This window comes from Habropoda laboriosa, unplaced genomic scaffold (assembly GCF_001263275.1).
Source record: "Habropoda laboriosa isolate 0110345459 unplaced genomic scaffold, ASM126327v1 scaffold33, whole genome shotgun sequence".
Lineage (NCBI taxonomy): Eukaryota > Metazoa > Arthropoda > Insecta > Hymenoptera > Apidae > Habropoda > Habropoda laboriosa.
This window is the reverse complement of record NW_017100187.1, coordinates 880803-895863: the sequence shown is the minus strand read 5'-3', so window position 1 is coordinate 895863 and position 15061 is coordinate 880803. Positions and strand designations below refer to the sequence as shown.

The 15061-nt window shown below is 45.0% G+C and overlaps 1 protein-coding gene and 2 non-coding genes across 4 annotated transcripts in view; 1 reads left to right on the top strand and 2 right to left on the bottom strand.

Moving 5' to 3' along the window:
- The window catches only part of LOC108579715 (NAD kinase-like), a 13004-nt gene extending 3902 nt beyond the window's left edge, over positions 1-9102 (bottom strand). For both annotated transcript variants that reach the window (XM_017943318.1, XM_017943319.1), the window contains exons 1-6: positions 8894-9102; positions 7715-8102; positions 3223-3306; positions 985-1114; positions 303-428; positions 53-224 (exon numbers count right to left, since the gene is read on the bottom strand). In XM_017943318.1, coding sequence (XP_017798807.1) covers positions 53-224; positions 303-428; positions 985-1114; positions 3223-3306; positions 7715-7896 — 694 coding nt within the window. In that variant the 5' untranslated portion in view covers positions 7897-8102; positions 8894-9102. The remainder of the gene's footprint in view (positions 1-52; positions 225-302; positions 429-984; positions 1115-3222; positions 3307-7714; positions 8103-8893) is intronic.
- Trnae-cuc lies at positions 7472-7543 on the bottom strand. Its single transcript has one exon. It is a non-coding gene; the product is annotated as a tRNA-Glu (tRNA).
- A 2192-nt stretch (positions 9103-11294) lies between the features above and the next one.
- Positions 11295-11365, top strand: Trnag-ccc. The gene has a single exon. It is a non-coding gene; the product is annotated as a tRNA-Gly (tRNA).
- The last annotated feature ends 3696 nt before the right edge of the window (positions 11366-15061 follow it).

The window sequence follows — 15061 nt, the reverse complement described above, 5'->3', positions numbered from 1 at the left end:
GACGTTGATTATTTCAGTCTTAACGTGAAGCAAAACGGAAAACAATTCTTACCTTCCAGAACGTTCGTAACCTGTTCTTGAAAATTGTCGAACTCGAAGGGTGTGAGGAACCCTAAGGAACCGAGATGAAACGCCATCACCGGCGGTACAGATTGCTGGAACAGCAAACTGGCGTAGAGGAGGGTTCCATCGCCACCCAAACAGACGATGAAGTCGATACGATCCTTGAATGAGAATTTCAGTGAAATTTTCAGTAAACTTCCAGCGAAGAGAATTACGTTAAAATTGGGAAAAATAATTACCTGAAGATCGTCTGTTCCATCTCTGAAAGTCTGCAGCCTGTCTCGAACTCCTTGGAATCTAGGATCCCTAGCTAAGCCCGGATCCTCGAGAACAGACGCCTCTACGAACACCACCATCCGTTTCTCCTGTGTGAGAAAAATTAACAGAGACGTGAAGTTTCATGCATCGACGTGATATGATCACGGAAGAAACGAAACGTGTAAAGGGCAACACCTGCTCTTTAATCGTTCTGTAAAAAGTTGGACGTCAATTTCGTGACGTGGACAGGCTATAAAGCAAAGTCATCAATGATTAAGCATATGGTAAAAAGTTGTCGGGTCACGTGTTATGAATCGATAGACCCGGAGAACAGACCTCGAGGAAACTAGGTGGACTACGATCACGAGAATTAAAGCGTTATGTCGTTTGAGTAATTCATGCGACTACTTCCAGCATAGTTTCCACAGTTTTCAGTCCATCCGGTTCTCGGTTCGTTTACGACGACTCGGAGAACCGCTTTTTCCCGGCTTTTCGTCATAGACTTTGCAAAAGCTCCATTCGCGAGCAATGAATTATTTTAATTAGATAATTTATTCGAAATTACTTCTAACGTAATAGATTTACATCGATTAATTCTGAAAAGTTCAATTGAAGAAAAACGGTAATTATCTCGAGTAACGTCCAACGTTGAATCATACTTACTTCTATCAGCCATGTGACTAATTGGACGAAAGGCGGCAGTACAGAGGAATCGCGGACTTTCTTGATGACCAGGACGGTGAGCGGCGGTTTGTACCACGTCAACCTCTGCGAGGCTGGATCTTGTATGGTCCTGGAAGGAAACAACATGCTAATTCCGTGCGATACCAGTGTACACGCAGATTATACGGGTAAAACAGCAAAGATTACAGAAATATGTGCATCTTGTCACGAAGTATCGCTATCGAACGTGTCGTGGGACGATTAATACTGGCGAGAAGAGGCGTGCTTTATGCTCCGATTGATACGAATCTTCAGCGACCAAGGGCAAACTGAACCGTATTCTTGATGACTCCGTTAAACACAACACCCGATATTTACCGCGTATAATTTCAAATTAAAACACCGTCTGTTTAACATTAATAAAAGATACAGTCGTCGCGCTTCCGTAGGCGACCTGAACCCGTTTTCACACAAGGGGAATCGATCGAACCGGGGGGGCCTCGGTGGGAGATTATCGTTGAATTAGGGTCGCAGCGGGATCAAAGGTGCGAACGAACGCGTGTAACGCGTTCACCGTTTCTCCTCTTATCAATCCGCGAATTTATCAACGACGCGAAATTCTCAATAGGAGTAACTCGGACGAGAAAGAAGAAAAAAGAGAGAACGTGGGATATCTGAAAGTTTCGTGATTCTCAGATGGGTCAAAGTACGAGGCAGAAAACGTGGCCTGAAATTGTATAATTACACCGAGTCACGATCTCTCTTGCGTACCGTGGATCGGTGAAGTTTTAATTGGCAAAGAAAGGCGCGTGACCGATAAGTGTCCCAGCGATAGAAGGCCGATAAAAGACGGCCCGGGAGCGCTGGACGGCGGTAATTTGTCAAAAGAAACCTACCTGACAGTTCCAACCATGATGTGATACCGGATTGAGCGTCGCGCTCGCACTGAACGTGGATCGATCACGGCACTACGTTTTTTAACGGTAAACAATCGGACGACGCGCAAGCGCACCGGCGGAGAGTATGCAGGCAAAGAAACAAGCCGCACGCGGGTTTCTTTTCATGTTGCATATTATGCGAAACGAGGCGCGTAACTGTGATTCACGTGCGTTTGTTTGCTCGTGACGTGAACACCCGTCGACTTAATTAACCGCCTATCGAGCCACGATACACTTCGAACCGCACAATTTCTCTGTTTTTCTGCCTTATTTTCCCCGTTCAACGTGTTCCCGGGTAAATCTGGAGGAAGTTCCTTCTGTGTTTCACATTTTCACGCGATTCTTCAACGGTCAACATATTCGGGTTTCCTGCGAATTGGCCAGGCCTGACGAATTCCAGGAAGGAAATTTGGAAAACAGATTTCGTAACGAGTAAAGGAGAGTTTTTGCAATTGACGTTCTTTCACGCAAATTAGAATTGACGATTGTACTCGACAAAATATCCGACTCATCGTCGGTAGCTTCTCTCGAATTGCGCAACGTGGGAATCTTATCGATTCGTATTCGAGCGCGATTGTGTGCTAATGAAAATCACCGGGTGACTTTGTTTCTTTCTATTTCCTTCGCCTTCTGTTCACGTATACTCCCTAGGAATCCGCTCGTTGAATCGCGCACGTCTCTGGATCAGCCACGAATAATTAACGCGCGACCGTTGTTTAATCGCGATGAGTGAAAATTGATCAACCTTGCCGGGAGCATAGCTCGGTCGACGCGCAGCATCCTTAGATTTACTCCATCCGCGTGTGTCAGATATAGAAAACAAAGAGGTGGAAAGAAACGCGACTTCCTAGTTGAGCAACGCGGTGTATCGCGTTTAACGCGTTACACAAAGAAACGTTCTATGCATGTAGAATAGCATTTTACTTGGTCGTTACGTAACGTCATTGTCACACTGATAATAGCGTTAATAAAGATACGTTACGTGGAAAGAACGAGATCTCGAGAGATCGCACGACCTGCTTCGGCACAATGTGTTCCCGCTGTACCGAGGATTTATAGAGCCGCTTTCTAATCCAAGCTGACAAAACAACGCTTAGGCTCGCTCGAGGAGTCATTGTCACGGATAATTGGGTCAAGATAGTCGCGTGTACCCCGCGCTTTTTTTGCGTCGCTTTCGTCCAGTTAGAGATAGGAACGGAGGAGGAGTTTTGTTTTCTCCTTATTAGTTTCGAATCAATTCCGCGTGACTTTCGAAGGTAAAAATTGGCATTTTCAACGGTGAAAACGGTAGATTACTTACATGACCATCGCGGAATTCCTCATGATGCGCCCGCATGGCCCAAACTGTTGAATAGGGCTGGGTGCATTCAGACTTCTCGTTCTCCTGTGGGCGAAACAGAAAAATAAAACTGGAATGATTAGACGAAAATCGAGGGGGAAATGAATGGACAATAGACAATTCTCTGTGGTCTTTCTCTAATGGAGAACAATCGGAGAAATGCGCATACTCTTGGAAGATCTTTCAACTCTTACTACTACAATGTACTCATGCAAATGATTGTGTTCAAACATGCGAACAACCATGCGTAATTCGTGATTTATCGCCGCTACCGCAATAGATCGGTTAAGTAGTACGGCAAGAAGTGAACGAAAGAAAAGAATTAAGCATAATTTCTAGGTGATAATGAACTGGTAAGGTGACGGAAGTTGTTCCGGTACGGAACGTGATATCTTTCTTGTTTATGCTTCGGATCGATTTTACGAACACGTTAATAATCTACGGGCAATTGAAATTAACATGTAAATGATGTGTATGCATACGCGTCAGTGGGAATATGAATAATCAAGAATAACGTGTATTCTTTCGGTTTGACGTAGAGCACGTTAAGTAACAGAAAAAATGCCTATAGCTTAAGGAAAACAATTGTTTTAATAACCTCCTCTTGTCTTAATAACCGTGCAAATTTGCACAGTCCGTCGTATTTACGTTTTGTCTTCACTTTTAGCAGCCCACTGTACAATCACGTTTTTACTCTACATTGTCGCGTTTCTTTTCTTTTCTTTTTTTTTTTTTTTTGTTTGCCACTTTCTGTTTTAAGAAAACCAAGTGAACTTCGTATATTTTTCACTCTGAAGGAGGAAGAACTTCTACCTGAGCACCCTGTTTCGCTGGACGTTCTCCGTTGACGATGTGATCGTTCCGTTTCCCAGAGGATCGAGGAAAACGCAATTGTCATCGAAGCATCCGTTCGTTGGTATGTCCAGCAAAGGTGAAACTTGGTCCGTCATTTTTCAATGCTTTCTAAGAATAATCTAACTTATATATTGTTCTCCGCGTGGAAAATCGCTGGATTATATAGAAATTCTTTATCTATATGTAAACACGGGGGACAAGTGGTTTAGTACAGAGTACACGAACGATGCATCGCGCGGAACGTCGGTCGACAAGGCTCGAGTGTCTCCGCTGATGATAGCAGTTTTTCTTCGCGATACTTCCGAGGGAGGTGGAGGAAGGAGTTACGTAAAAATCCGACAATTTGTGGGCTGGAAGCGCCGAAGATTTTCGAGAACGTTGCAAAATCTCCTTCTTTTTCCTCTTTTTCTTCTCTTTTGCGGAACTGATCATTAAAATCGGTTAATATGAAATTAACGATGTCCTTCGTTCGAGCTTGGCTGCCAAGAAACTGCAAGATTCAGTCTCAAGGACGCAACTACGTTGCTTGCTCTTTCCGTTAGAATTTCAATCGTCTCTCCTAACCTGGCGTGTTCCCTTTATCGGCATTTTCGAACGAACGAATCCCGGGAGTCCTTCCGACAGATCGCGTCTTTGTGTGATCGACGAAAAATGACGACGACGACGACGACGGGACGATTTAAACAAGTATCAATTTATTAACCTTGAACTCGAAGATGAGATCGAGCAACAACGAACAGCATCGTTTATGTATTATTCTGTGTGGCGAGCCAGGCTCGCACCAATTCACATATTCCCCTCTCCCCGTTTCTCGAAACTCCGAAATATAATTCACCGCGGCACAAGTACACGAAATATTCTCACATCACTGTGTCACTGTCCCTTGGTAACGAGAAATAATCGATATTAATCACGGACGTGACGGCGGTGCTCTTAAAACAGACATGTGCCTGTTGAGAGACAGTAGAGCCTTTAGAAAGGACCGAATCGCAAGGTAGCTGCACGCAGAATGACGATCGGACCGGAGGTAGTCGACAATTATGGGATTCTTTCTACGGAACCGTCGGTACACCGTAAACTCTACGGTTCTTGTCGACACTAACCCCGAGAATTATATAACGATACCCGATTATGTCATATCGTCTTAAATATCTGTCCGATCTATTGCCCTCTTACAAGCGCCGTCAATCGTCTCTGTTGATCAGAGAAACCTTGCCTATATTCATAACTATCTAACCGACGAGGCACACAAGGAAGATAACCGACAGACGAAATTATCCAGAAAAAAAAAAAAAAGAAGAAGAAAAACGTAAAGAATTTGACAGAGCGTAGATATATCGCTTTGACGATCTTCCCGAAATCATTAGGCAACTTTTTCCTCTCGGTTTCACCCGATCCAACTATCCAACGCACGGGACTTTCTCTCGATTGATTGAGAAACACGACGAAAGAGAGGGAAACACAGCCAGTCCCTGACGAAAGAAGAGAAGACAAAAAAAAAAGAAAGAGAAGAGAAAAAAGAAGAAGAACGTAGAAAGAGAGGAAAGGGAGAGAAGTGGTGGGCCCTTTTGTTACCTCCCGGGTCACGTGGATTCCCTAATCGCTGCCTCTGGCCCAGATTCCCATGCACGAAGGTACTATACAAGCCTTGCAAAACACCACCGACCCGAGTCGATTTTCTTTCCCAACCTGTTGCCTTCCAGCTCGCTCCCTTCTCGATCTGCTAAAGGAGAAAACGATCGGAGACGTGTCCGGTTCGGTAATCGATTGCATCGAACGTGAATTTCTGAAATTCCACCGCGAGCTGTACAGCAACGGGGGCGCCATCGGGCAACAGAAGCCTACGGGAGCCCCATAGGGGCCATCGTCTCGAGCCTTGCTAAAATGGAATGCACACGGCGAAAGGTGAACGCGTTCTCGCTCTCGAAGAAAGGAGCAACAAAAAATCACTCCCACCTTTCGCGTAAGCGATTCGAACAGGTACTCAAGAGAGGCCTCGTTGCGAACCAACGTGCGACGATGTGTGTACGCGCTTAATGATCGTTCAACGTCATCTTCTCGGGGACCAGCTTTCCTACGACACAACTTCGACATAACCTAGGACAAACGTCTCATCCAGCAATTTTTCTACTCGAATACAAACGACTGAAATTCTGCCTGGATATATCACGAGTACATCCATGTAATTATCCTTATAATTCGCGAATAACTTGTTTTACAGAGAGATGGTTAATTCAAGTTCATTTTCATCGTGATTTTTCTGTGAAGAGACATCGATGGAAGAAATGATACGATGGAAAAAACGTGACATCTAAGACGTGCCTGAATTCGCGCATACACCCGATTATTTTACGTCGTGAGACACAATTAACCTCATTCTACGTAGAGGTTAGCAGCTACACTACACTTACTGGAAATTTCTGTGAACACTTTATGACTACTGTATTATATTATGTAAACGATGCACTGTTCAAACATACGCCGTCTGATAGCTACGACGCCACATGTCGCCAACACCACGGATTTAGATTAACCAACGTGTGCCGTGCCTTCGTTTCTCTTCGTCCATGTGGATGATGATGATCGTCGTTTCATTCGATGGATCGTATTGTGTTTCTTTCGATGAATGTTACACGGTGTTTCTTTCACGGATTGTCGAGGATTTTTCGTCGAATCTCGAGAGAGAGAGAGAGGGACACCCACTTGGTCACTGTGAAATTGCAAAAGTCGTCCGTGAATGCCATGTGCAGATCAATGGCTGGCGTCGCGACGCCCGGCGTACCGCACGCATGCTCAGCGCTCACGGACGACCAATCAACTACGTCGCGTGCCTCACTACGTCTATTTTCTGCTGATATTTTATTTGACCCTATTTTACGCAACTTCGTTTTGCGAAAAAACAATGCGAACGATACGAACAGTTGAGCGTGTGTTCGATCGACGCGTACCAACTGTGCAATCACTCTCCTGTACAACCAGAGAGACAAATCGTCAGTTTGCAACAGCAGGGGCGAGAGGGGGCATCGATGGTGTCCCTGAGTATAGGCAGGAATATTGAGCAAGCACAAACGACTTCGCTCAAGTTTCTCACGAATTGGAATCGGATTACGCGGTTCCAGTTTAATTACGAAATTGAACAGCCTTATACTGGTTTCGAGCGATAGCTTCGAGCCCAGCTCGCCTTACTTTTCATCTCCAATCACACAGTCCGTTTACTCGCCACTTTAACTCCATTAACGAACTCGTCTAATAATTAAAAAAAAAAAAAAAACAACATAACAATTCCTTCAATTTCTACATAGACAGGATAATTTTCAAGATATAAAATACGAAATTACGAGACAAAAATTATTCATTCCGGTACCGGGAATCGAACCCGAGCCTCCTGGGTGAGAGCCAGGTATCCTAGCCACTAGACCATACCGGAGTTGAAGACTATCTTCGCGAAATTTCATCGAATGGAACAATTTCCAACACGTTACCATCGTAATTTTCGTTTGTTAATGTAATCTGACAAAGTTCGACTGGTATTGTAAAAACGAGGAAGAAGGATTATTCGTTGCCACTTTCGAAGGGGTTGCAAAAGGCAATTACTCACGGCCAAGTACCGGAACGTTTCCGGCGACGCATTTCCGGGTCCTTGTCGTAGTCCTCGAGGAAAGGCACGTCGGTGAAGGCGTCGTCCACACCGACCAGGTTCCCCTTGTTCCTCGCCATGCATCGCCAGTCGAGCATTTCGCTCACGCTTCGACGTCTTTGCTTTTCTCTCACCATGTTCATTATCCGTGAAACATCGCTTCGAGTCACTTCAACAACCTCATGCCAATTCCTCCAATTTATTGCGCGTTTACTCCCATCGTTCTCAGTCTACTCGATGCAACAAGTGTGGGATGGTAGCTGGGACACTCTACGACGAACGTTCGACAGAGTCACGCACATGTTCTTCTACCACACTTCCAGGCATTCTTCTTCGTATCTTCTATTTCCTATGGTATTTCATGATTGATTCTTTTTGTCGGGGAGGTATGTGTGTGTGTGTGTGTGTGTAAAGGCTCGCGTGGAAACTTCCGACGATTTCGATCGAGCACGATCAAAGCGACGGATCTCTAATATTAAACAGCTGATCGTCACGTGACGCTGGAATTTACGCGCGGTAGTTTCAAACGCCCTACGACGCACCGACTTTCTTTCCTTCTAGTTTCGAAGTTGGAAGGGACTTGGGCCAGCGTTTCTCTCGCACGATCGAAGCTAGAAACGACGGGGAAAGAAGAAGGAAAAACTAGCGTTCGTTAGCTGTTCGATGGACGCGTGCGTGCGCGTAAAAGTTAATAAGTGCTGCGCAATTGACGCGTCGTGAAAAATTGAAACGACGTGTATATATATATATATATCTATACACTCGTGACAAACACGATTTACGAGAAATTTTTATTCACTACGTTTGATTTACAACGCTCGTGATTCCATCGGACTTTACCGCGAGCTTCTGACCTACTTCCTTCACTTGTTCAATTTCACTTCGGAATTATCGGTCGTTTCTCTTTCCGTTGAAAAATCTATCGAATTTTCACGAGGCTTTGTCTGCCGATGACCAATTACAATTTCAAATTTTGCCGTTATCTTCGTCTATCAAACACCTCCTCTCTCGATGAACCCCGCGGTTCCGATAAACGAATTATCACACCTGTTCGGAGCTGCGTAAAACCACTGGCGGCGGAGGTAATCGTTCGATCGCGAAATTACGCGCAACTATTTTTAAAAGAGAAAGCATACTTACAAGGCCGGGAATTCTAGTTAAAACGTATCGTCGCGGACTAAAGGAATATTTTTACGAGCCACCACCACCACGTCTACGCGTTTGGATTTTACACGGTGCTCCGTAGAATCGATTTTTATCGATCGATCGCAGCATAGAGGTTGATATAAAAGTTGTTCGAACCGAGACGGAGGAGAAGGAGAAAGAACGACACCGAGAGTACCGCGATCGACGACCGCTCCGAGTTCACTGAGCAACGACTTTACCGGCTGCAGCCTCTGAAAGGCACTTAGGGCTTTCTAACTCGCGCCTCTCCCCACCATACGTCACGTACTATCTCAGTGTTCCTGATAAAAAAAATGCCAAGGAAGCGACCAAAGGAATATATTGAATCGCGACCACCGACACATCGGTGCTCCTCGATGAAAATATCTGCAGTTACTTTTTAGAACTGAAAACGGTGCCACAGTATTCACTTGTACGTCACTCTAATACGAATTACAATATTCGTATCTATATATATATCACTGGATTTTTGGAAGAGAGAAATTCGGCGTGTGTATACTTGTTGCTTTCAGCGTTCGATTCCAGATGGTTCTTTGAACGAAAGGCAACACGTGCACTCGGGTGCTCCTCGGTGTTCCTTTGTTAGCTTTGAAAGAGACGTCTTGCCTCTATGGAGCGCCTCTACCCTGTGCAAGGCTGGGCTTCTAATCGGTGAAAGCGACAATGAAAGGCGAACGAACGATTAACTGGTTCATTTGTGAGGAGGAGACCTTAGAGTTGCGTCGTCAAGCTTGACCCATTTTTTCTTCTCCTTCTTCTTCGTCGAGTATCCAATATCTTTTCCATTTACGTCGCACTTTTTTCTTCGATAAGATTGAAGGGAAAAAATGTCCAGAAGCTCCGCTGCCGTTTCCTTTCTTGTCCCCACCCTCGAGAAACGTTACATCTTGATAAGACGAGCCCGTGGTTGGTCGACTTCCGGTCGACGACTTCGTGTCCCAATGCTGTTGAAAAGGTTCGCGTGCTGCCGCATGTTGCGACTCATCGAACGGTTTTCTAGCTGACTGGACGTGTTATGGAATAGAGATGGCTCTACTTCAGGCTTCGAAATGAAAATATTTGCCGCGAACACGAGAGGCGCCCCTCGATTGCATAATAAACAGTAATACATTCAGCGCCGAGTGTATATATAACAAGTCGGGCTCGTAAGGCATAACTGTAAACCAGTTGCGCGTAATGCAATTATGGTATGAAAGTGATCAAAATTTATTGCGGCTGCCGTCACGACGCGTTGCAAAACCGATGGGACCTGTGGCCAGACCGAAATGTCCACCGGAGAAACACGACAGGGCCGTATCATCGTCTCCGTCGTTCTCTCGCAAGTCTTAGATCAGCGTTAATTCTGCCGTAGATCAATTTAAAATCTAGTCTTCAGTTTTACCTTAAATTGTTTAACGTAAATTCTTCGCGAGAAATTAAGGGTTAATATGTCGCACCTCGCAATCTTCCGAATGATCAAACGATCGAATTTTAGCGATGAATCTTCGACTTAACCCTTCCAGAATGACGTATAGATGTGCAAGGCGCTTTATCATGAATTATTTTCGGTAATTCGTTTGGCTATTGAAAAGCGAAGTTTCTAAAAATTGAGATGGCTGTCCGATTGCGAATTATGCAACTGATCGGTGTCTCACTTTCTACGTAAAGGGTTGACAGAACTTTCTAGGGGAAGGAAGCGTGAAATGAGACACTTTCTCATGGAGGAACATAAAATGATATTGCGGTTAACAACGAGATTTCGCGTCCTTCCACTTTAGAGGAGTATTGTTCGGCGAGTATCGTTAAATTGCCACGGTGAGCAGGAAAGTGGAAAATTGTAGAAATGTAACGGGTGACGTTGGTCGAAGCGTGAACAAAAGTGTGTCGTAGGAAGGGACGAAGTGAAATGCAGCGAGCAATTCGTTCGAGTTCAATTCTCTCGACCATTGTCACCGTTCTCTCTTCAGGTCAGAATTTTTCTCTTACGCATGCAAAAGATCGTTATCCAAACACCGAAATATTTTTTACCAATGCAATCGAGCTTCGAGGCGAAAATGAAAAACGTACACACAGTGGTTTACAAACACACATGCAGGCAGAAAAACATTTGTGCAAGAACTTGTATCGTGTGCGTTTCACGTTTTGACATTTCACGTATGCAATTTTCCTTTTCTTCTTTTTCCGCGGAAAAGTTTCTTTGCATAACGTGAACTTTAGAAACGATAAATTTTCATTTGGTACAACGATCGATTGACTTGCTAATGTTCACGTAAACATAGTTTCCCCGGAGATATTTCGTTCTTACGTGCAATAACATCGATAAGTTAGCAAACACACGATGCATATTCTCGCGAAAGCGAGCTAAGGACTGCAACTAGCACTGCTGGTGTAGTGGTATCATGCAAGATTCCCATTCTTGCGACCCGGGTTCGATTCCCGGGCAGTGCAGCAATTCTTTTTTTTTCACCTCGAAAATTTATTTTCACACTGACACGACGTTCTCGTAATTTTTATTCCACCGTCGATCAATTTTTTCCCCCGAAACGACCAAATCTCCCAGACGATTTCGCTTCAACTTTTGCACACACTCTACTGATAAAACGTCGTGATTCTATAGAAATCAGAAATGAAAATTTTCGAAAAGAGCTGCAAATTACGTGACAATCTACCAGCACTTGCAGTTTCTCCTTATCGTTGGCACAATTCGGCATTGAATTATTTATCGACAAAATTTCCCCGATCGGCGTTGGCCAATTATCGAGCAACGATAACCACGTGTCGGACACAGACGACCGTCGTCGGCATACCTGATAATTTTAGCGATAATCGAGTGTCGTTTGAGCAAAACCGCCCTACCCAGGACGCTTCCACCACGTTGCATTACTATATACCAGCCACCACTATACTGAAACCGTCTCTTGACAACGTACACTTTCGATCCATCGGCAAACCATTGTCGGGGAAAGAAGGAAAAGAGAGAGAGAGAAAAAGGAATTCTCAACGATAAGAGGGGAACCTCGGCGATAACCCAGCGACATAAACCGGCGACCAGAAAAGATTGTTCGCGTGCTCGGTACCGGGCATCGTGATTCTTGATTGATCTACGATTCCCGAATTCGCTCCTCCAACTAATCTCTCTCTAACCGCGTTTTATCGTATACACCACCACTTAGCGGGCACGTGATTATATTGTCTGAAAACAACTTCGGATTAATCTCGCAACTACACGCCTGTCTCTTCTCTCGTTACCACGTTCTCGGAACCACAGTGAACTCCTTGCTACACGCATAATGGTGTTCTGTCGTGAGAACGATATAACCGATCCAACGTACAACAGGGTGGGCAGAAAATCTTCTTATCTGGGTCATATCAAGCTACCAAATAAGCTGATTATGCACACGCGAATTTATCGTATCTCTCAATTAGACGCAATTCAGAGATACCGTTGAGCACGAGATGACGATATGTAGATGTGTGTTATGTCACTTCGGCAAACACAAGGTAACATACTTATAATACGATTCGTGGCCCGAGAATCTAACAATTAGATCTACGAAACGTGAGTAGAACGTCCCGAGATATCACGTCACATCTTCCAGGAAGGGAGATACTTTTCTCGCGAGATCAAAGATCCTCTACGGTGATGATGACCCTAGCTTTAACGAAGATAAAGCGTCTAATCGCATCTACGTAAACTGACATTCCGTTTATCTTTGTCGAACGATAAACGCTTCTCACATGGTAGATTCTTCTTCTTCTTTCCTTGCTGCCCAAAGATTCCATCGGTCAGAGACACGCAACGATCCTCTAATTGTCCAGAGAAGGAAACACGCTTGTTCATTCCGCGTACGTATGGGACAACTATTACCGTTGAATCGCGACAATGACATTATGATCTTGAAATTGATCGAGGTGTACCGACAAATATAGACAGGCTCCAGACCAGAAGGACGGCTTTTCCATCTGCACGTTTTTTCGCATAATCTCGCGATCTGTTTTATTTCTGGGCATGATTAGCCGCTCGAACGTCTGATTAACGGTTGCCCGTCGATTTCGGGAGTGAAATAATCTCGGACGTTCCTTTGACTCTCGAGTTTCGTAATTTCAACGAGGAAAGAGGCTGTGTAACGCCTTTTTTCCTGCATTCGTTTCGGAACTCGTTTCGATCTTAACGTTTCTTCTAAGGCTCAAGGTTAATTTGCAACACGTTCGATCGAGAGCTTGTTCCTTTTCAACATGTATGTGTGTGTGTGTGTGTGTTTGCGTGTAGAGCCTGTCGGTTCAAAGTTTCGACAAGGGATTCTACGAATACAATTTCATGCAGAACGGTAAAATTGTGCTGCATCCAGAAGGTGCGTGTGGAGTTGTTAAAATGAAAAGGTGCGGAGGGATTCAAGCGTTACCGATGTACGACTACATAGGCGGTTGTAAGAGACGAGACAACGAAATGATACTGATGGCGCCAGTTGCAGGGTAAAGTGCGGTAGAAAAGTAGAAAACTGCGTTACCTTAACGACTCCCCTTCCTCCAAGCAATCGACCATTAACTCGCACCGCGTGTGGCTTCAATAGAAAAAGAATAAGTTAGACGTTGTTCTGGAACAGCCTGGTCACGTGGTCCTATCAATTCTTTTCCCATTTGCAAAAATTCTTTATCAGCCACCTGTCCAGGAAGTGATTCATCGAGAGAGTGCTACATTTCCTACGATTCAACGGACAAATGCACGCGATAGCGGTGTGTAAACGTTAACCTCAAACAGTATTTCCTTGACTTCGTTACCGCCAGGCCCTTTTGTTCCTTCGAATCGAACCCTCTTGGCCGTTCTCGCCTCGATTGGTTCACAGTGTAGTAAGACACATAGAAGAAGCAGGCAAGGTGCACTTCACAGCCTTGGCCTAGATCGCCCAATTCTTCTCTCGCGGTGAAGGGTTTCTATGCCTACGTAGTATAAAGAACCAAGGCTACGAATTGTATTCCCCGTGTATCTATTCCTCTAATTACGAACGAGACAACATAAGGAAGAGAAAAAGGATCGATCGTTGGAAAGAGAGTTCAGTATTCTACGCGAGAATTTGAATTGCAAATTTTCTTCTTTCGAATGTGTATGCCGGATGAGGAAAATGAACTCGGACCGATTGCTTTTCAAAGGTAATTATGCCAACGGTTACACCATCGTTGCACTTTGGTATCACGAACAGGAAGGCGCATTCGTGACCTAATACGTGAGCTAATCGATGCACACGCTTTCCGCTGCCTTTAGCTTTTCTTTCAAGGAAATCTCACGGCCACATACTTACTTCTATCTACGTCCCCACGATCAATGAGCGTGTTCCTTTTTTTTTTTATTTTTAACGCGAATACAATACCCACTCGCTCGTGGCGCGTTCATTGTCGAAGCTAGGCACACGCAGCTTGCCAATTTATTTTCAGCCAGCCGCCTCTATTAATTATAATCACGTGTGTGCGCTATAACCGTAGACGTGCGTGTCCCTCTTTACGGAAAGACAAGAAGAGGAGGAGAAAAAGGAAGACACGCAGTATCGTGAAACGACAACAACAGATCGCGTGGTGACGTCGCATGCACGGCGCATGGTCCATTCAAACAGGATTCCACGACGACCTATCGATCCATTGATCCTCTCCAGACGATGCACACGCTTTGATCGATCGTCTCTCGGTCGCTTTATCGACGTCACCGTGTCTTATCGAAAAGTGAAAACTTCGATATCGACGCGCGAGCTCACCTGAACGTCTGCTGTTTATCCTGCATCTTGGACACGGCCGTTTTTTTCGGTGCACTTTCGTCCAGCTCCAAGTCCACCATCGCCTTGGCCAACTGCAAGTCTCTCTCGTTCATTCTGACCCAGTTGTGCGCCCTGTTCTTTTCTTTCCTTTTCCCTGTTCGCGATCTGTTTCGCACTGCAAGTGGGAAACCGTCGGGTTTTCGAGCCTCGTGTGGAACTCTCGAAGGGGAAAAACCGTAACAGACGACGGAGATTGCCGAGGACGATAGCAGTAGTTGCGAGAACCACACCGAGAGATGTCTCGTCGCGTACTGAAAGCAAACCAACTCCACGCCAGTTAACCTCGGCACACCGGCTTCTACCAGCGCCTACGGACAATCTGTGTGTGGTTCCTCTAATG